The sequence below is a fragment of the Equus caballus genome, chromosome 15, assembly GCF_041296265.1.
Source record: "Equus caballus isolate H_3958 breed thoroughbred chromosome 15, TB-T2T, whole genome shotgun sequence".
NCBI lineage: Eukaryota > Metazoa > Chordata > Mammalia > Perissodactyla > Equidae > Equus > Equus caballus.
In genome coordinates this window covers 35,393,065-35,399,064 of record NC_091698.1, presented here as the reverse complement: position 1 = coordinate 35,399,064, position 6,000 = coordinate 35,393,065, and the positions used below count along the sequence as shown (strand labels likewise).

Genomic DNA, 6,000 nt, shown 5'->3' with positions numbered 1-6,000 from the left:
GCATAGAGTGTAAGAAAATACTCATAAAATGCATATCTGAGAAAGGTCTTGTATCTGGAATACATAAAGAATTGTTAGAATTGAGTAAGAAAAAGCCAAAGAAATAAAAAATATGCAAAAGGCTTGAAAAGATACTTTGCAAAGGAAGAAATGCGAAAAACTAATAAACACATTAGAAAGTGCTCAGCATCATTATTCTTAGGGGAAATGCTAATTAAAACACAATGAGGTACCACTCACACCCATGCTGGTTCAATATTTTGGGAGTGCCTCAGGTGAAATTCAAAATTGGCCCCCTACACAGAGGGCATGGAGAAACTGAAGAAAGAGGCAGACGGCTCCAGATTGGTAGGTGGCAGGTTTAATAAGCAAGGAAATTTACGTACAAGCCTTGTCCCGGGCATCTGAAAGTCGAGGAGATCCCCGCATCCGCCTGACAGAATATGAAGAGTCTATATGGAGGACTTAACGGGTTCAGTCATGTACAGACCATATGGTCTCAGCAACACATTGCTCTCTCAAGGCTGCATCCTTGAAGTGGATCCTAGTACAGGCACCATGTGCAGAATGTACATTCCAAGAACAGGGGAGAGAGTGAGCAGTGTCCGGTTTCTGGGATCCAGTTCTTGGGTCAACCTGTGTTCACGCCCTCTTAATGACCTTCTCCAACAACTTCCCCCTGGAATGGCTAAAATTTAAAAAACTGAAAACACCAAATGTTTTTCGTGGATATGTGGAAATATGTGGAAAGCCAGACTCTCATATTTTGCTAGGGAGAACGTAAAAAGGTACAACCTCCTTGGAAAAAAGGTAGTTAAATATTCACAGGCCATTTCATCCAGCAGTTCCACTCCTCGGTATCTCTCTAAGAAAAAAGAAAACTTATGTTCACAAAATACTTGTACATAAAGGATCACAGAAGCTTTATTTACCACAGTCAAAAGCTGGAAACAACTCAAAGGACCAACAACTGGAGAATGGATAAATATGTTGTGGTATATCCACACAATGGAGTAGAACTCCGTAATAAAAGGGAATGAACTGGGGCCCCCATGGTGTAGTGGTCGGCTTCACACACTTCACTTTGATGGTCCAGGGTTCACCAGTTTGGATCCTGGGCCCAGACCTATACACTGCTTGTCAGGCCATGCTGTGGTGGTATCCCACATAGAAGAATTAGAAGGACTTACAACTAGGATATACAACTATGTACTGGGGCTTTAGGGAGAGAAAAAAAAGGCGAGGATTGGCAATGGATGTTAGCTCAGGGCCAATTTTCCTCACCAATTAAAAAAAAAGCATACCTAAAAAAAAAAGTAATGAACTACTGATACCAGCAATGACATGGATGGAAACCACAGAAATTATGCTGAGAAAAGCCAAACATAAAAGATCTCATATTATATGATTGTCTTCACGTAAATTTCTACAACAGACAAAACTAATTTAAAATGGATAAAAATAAGGTTACCTATTTTAAGGTGAGATGGGGTGGAACTTTCTGGGATGAGGGAAATGTTCTGTATCATGAGAAGGATGTGGTTATTTGGTTTCATCCATTTGTCAAATGTGTAAAGATTTATGCATTTTAACATATGTAAATTTCACCTCAACAAAACAACTATAACAACAACAACACTGGGGGAGGTGGATTGCAGGTACAGATGGTACAATAATAGCAGAATGTTGATCATTTCCAAAGCTGGGCGATGGGTACTTGGGAGTTCATTATACACTGTAATTATTTCAGAAATGTTAGAAAGTTTGTGTAATACAAGTTTTTAAATTGCACTGGGGTGATGAGTCGAGCTTTCACTTTTTGCTTTCTAAAAATGAAATCAGAAAAACCAGAAGCAAATAGCTCGCCTGCTGCTGTTTGAGCTGCTCAGACCAGAGGTGGTTGCAGGACGGGAAAGAGAGGTGAAAGATGGTCAGGAGAGGGTGGTTTCACAAGATCCTGGGAGGGATGGAGAGAAAGGTGGGAGAGAGAATGGGAATGGGAAAGGGAAGGTGAGGGGTGGGAGAGATGAGGAAAGGCTCAGGAGGGCACTGAACTTCCCGATGTAGGCAACAGGAGCAGAGGTGTGAGGAGAGAGCGGTTGTCTTGAGATGGATGTTCAGGGGACAGGACGGAGGGCTGCGCCAGGTCCACAGCAGCTTGAAATAATGGGTGGACTCTGAAAAGGATCTCTCCTCTTAGGGTCACCTGCCCCTGATCTGAATTGTGTCCCTGTCACAAAGCCTCACAAAAAAGGATATGTTTGCCCTGTAGGGACCTTGGGTTGGAGGTGCCAGCCAGAAAGACAGGAAGTGCCTTCCTCCCTGGCCATTGGTGTCAGCCTTGGGCTGACCTGGGTGCAGCAGGAGGACAAGTTTAGAAGTTTATGGAACACCACCAAGCCCCAGCCTAGCCACCCTGCGAGGAGCACCCTCACACACCCCGCAACGTACATTCCACCCAAGTACCCTGTGGGATGGTGGTCATTATCCCCACTTTCAAGATGAGGAGAGAGTTATGAGCAAGAGCTAAAGTCTACTCACCCAACGCTGATCCCTGAGTCTCCCTCAGCCCAAGCAGAATCCCTCGGGCTATGAATCCATCTCTTGACATCCGCTCTTTGTGCCCTGGCCTGGGCAGGGTCACGGGAGCTCCGGCAACACGTGGTTCCCCAGCCCCCCAAAACTTCCTCCAGCTCCTCCCAGGGCTCACTGCCCCCAGGCACCCACTGTTCCCTCCCCTCCTCGAGGTAAGCTCTCTCCCTCCACACCTTTGCTTGGGTGCTCCTCCTTTTTGTTGGTACCTTCTCAGTCCTCGGGTCCCAACTCACATTCCCTCCCCAGGGAGGCCTCCCAAACAGCCTTTCTTCAGGGGCTTCTACCTAATATTATTTTTTTAAGCTCTTGTTTGTTTCCTTCAGGGCAGTTACACAATCTGAGAACCTTGTGCCTCTCCCTCTCCAGAATGTAAGCTCCTGACGACAGGTGCCCTCCCTCACTGAGTGGCAATTATCCACTGGAATTGCTTCTTGTTAACAAACTCTCTTTTAAACCAAAGTAGGATGACTAACCGCTTTCCTGCTTTCTTGCCACGAATGTCTTAAACTGCAAGCAAAGAAATGTAGGCTATGGATAGGGAAGGGGAGGGCCCTCTGAAGAGCCACAGGAAAACAGCGCTATTGAAGACTCTCCGTCTCTCAGTTAGGCATAAGCTGAACCATAAATGAGCTTCTGCCTGCAATCCTGATGACGACGATGACGGTGGCAGTGGCACTAACAACTACTAAGTTGCCTTATGACGTGTCAGGGACTTTACATATTTATCTCTAAACCTCAAAACTATGCAAGATGGGGACTATTATATATACACATGAGAAAACTGTGATCCAAAAGAGACCCAAAGTCCCTCTATGCATAAGATCATTAGACGAATGCCAAGCTGAAATTCTTACAGCCTCATTTTCTCAAGTTTTATTTAGAATGTTCCCTACAAGCCCATTAAGACACACACATGCACATACACCCTTCCATTTCTCTCCTTTCCCCCGACCCCAAACTGGAACAACAAAAAGTCTTCAAAACCATATTCAAATCAAATGGTAGATTTATTGGCTGCCTCTGTTGGACAATGAGGTGAAAACATCTCAACACAGGACATTCTCCACTCCATGTGGCTTCCCCCTGTGCTGAAGGACCAGAGACAGGCGCGCGGGCTGACAATCAGACAATCAGTGGAAACAGCATTGACCTGCAGTTTCCTATTTCCATAATGATTAATCCACAGGCTTAGGAAACACGTTGCTTGTTTTTAATTTCATAGCATCTTCCTCTTTTCAAACTCCTTCAGAAACAGAAGAGAGAGGGGATAAAAAGATAATAGATCCAGATTACATTCATGGTCAAAGAGATTCTGAAACCTCTTATCTTCAGGATTCTTTGAACAGCCAAAAATGACAGAAGTAAAATATGCCAGGATGAGGTGCTTGTACACAAAATACCAGCTTTCAAATTAGTCTGTGTCGGCTTGAATTTCACTGGGCTACATGCGGCTTCAATGTTATGTCTCCTAAATACAGCAGCTAAGAGGCTTTGAATTAGCCTCATTTCTCCACTGCAGTATTACAATTAGGAGTTGACAAACCCGACTAAGCTTCTCTAAACCTTTAATGCTGCTATACATGAACCGCCCAGCCCTTTTAATAAGGCGATGGAAGCAGGTTTGCTTAGTTTCTCAAAGAATAAAATTAAACACAGATTCAGTTATGATTTGAACAAAATGCCACGAACCTCGGAAACATCTGAAAAGGAAGCAATACTAAAAACCTCATTTCTCTAGTTGTAAGAATTAGACTACAACAAAATGTATAGATGCCTGCTGCCACTTACTGGAGCGAAATGGTAACACGTGTCTCCAATGCGAATTTAAAAATTTGCTTTTTCCTTTCGTCTTCTCTTTTAAACAAAATTCATCCTCACACACTCACTAACCACATGGATTTCTTTCAAACACTAGGGCCCACACAGTGTCATATTTCAAAAGACAGGATCATGCAAAGATTCAATAAAACAATGAGTCCGTTTTAGTAGCCCTTAGACTGGGGCAAATAAAGACTGTGCCAAAACATCACTTCCTCCTGGGAATACAATGTGTCTGTTTTCAGCATGCTTAAAGTTTTTTTTGCTGTTTGTTTGCTTTTTTGTCAAAGCTATAAACATCATAAAAATAAAGAGAGAGAGAGAGCCCTAAATGATCACTCAGGGAGACAGGCTGAAAATCATTGCAAAGAGATTAGGGAAGACACCAAATCATTTAGAGTGTTTTAAACCACAATGTCCTATTAAAAAGGGAAAAGCAAAGCAAATGGTTAAAAAGTCAATCCTCCAACCTGGAAACAACGATGGCACCCCAACACAGTCACGGCCAGAAACTAAAGGCTGAAACCCTCCACCCTCTTCCTTTCATTTCTTGTTACTAGATTTCAACCCTTCTCCCTGGAAACAAAAACCTATGGCATCAGGGTAGTTATATCCCAAAGATCCTCCATGGAAAAAAAGAAACAGAAGGCAATTTTGTGCACCACCCCTAAATGGAATCCATGGCACTTACAGACTCCAAAACTCTTTCTTGTAGACTGTATCTTGCCACTCACAAAACAGCAAATCCCGATATTTAAAGAAGAGCTTTTAATCAGAACGTTATTCCTGGTTATGCCCAATTAGGACACCAGGACACTAATGGAGTTGCTGCAGACTGTGAAGCTGCACACCAGAGGAAGTTAGCAGATAAGACCCAGAAGAGAAGGCCACGGTTTCCAGGCACCGAGTGTGGCCCCACACTACAAGGCCCAGAGCTCAGAGTGCTCAGAGCGCTCAGGCGACTGTTACAGCTCACCTTGTAGATGGTGGTTCCCAGCTGTGCAGGAGACATGCTGACCACCACTCCTGCGCTCTGCAGGGCAGAGATCTTCTCTTTAGCTCCACCTTTTCCTCCAGCAATAATTGCCCCTGCATGACCCATTCTTCTGCCAGGAGGAGCCGTTAAACCAGCAATGAAGGACACCACAGGCTTGGCCTTGGGACCCTGGAAAGTGATATTTTAAATAATCGAATGAAAAAGTTGATCAAAACTGGACCTCAAATTCATCCTTGCCAGTAAATGGCAAATAGCTTGGGCGGGGCCCCTCATTCACACTCACTAAGAAAATCAACACAAATATGAAGAAGCTATGACTGAAGCCCCCGCAGTCGCCTTTGAGATGACACAACTTTTCATACAAACTCAGGAAAATAATCCTGAGCAAATTCTTTATCTGTTTAGACACTAAACTTCAACTTCACTGACACAAGCTGTTTAACAAATACATATGTGATTCTTTCACTGGAAAAACAAAAAGCATACTTGAAAATATGTTACGTGATTTGTGATAGCGGACTAAGACACGGGGTCAGTTGTTTTATTTCAACTTGATCTTATGTCTTAACTCATTATTAGTTCACCTATAA

At 43.5% G+C, this 6,000-nt stretch overlaps 1 protein-coding gene across 2 annotated transcripts in view; it reads right to left on the bottom strand.

Moving 5' to 3' along the window:
• Nucleotides 1-3,583: 3,583 nt before the first annotated feature.
• The window catches only part of SUCLG1 (succinate-CoA ligase GDP/ADP-forming subunit alpha), a 37,992-nt gene continuing 35,575 nt past the window's right edge, over nucleotides 3,584-6,000 (bottom strand). For both annotated transcript variants that reach the window (XM_001497585.7, XM_005599870.4), the window contains 2 exons: nucleotides 5,390-5,578; nucleotides 3,584-3,838 (listed from right to left, as the gene is read on the bottom strand). In XM_001497585.7, the coding sequence (XP_001497635.4) occupies nucleotides 3,812-3,838; nucleotides 5,390-5,578 (216 nt within the window). In that variant the 3' untranslated portion in view covers nucleotides 3,584-3,811. The remainder of the gene's footprint in view (nucleotides 3,839-5,389; nucleotides 5,579-6,000) is intronic.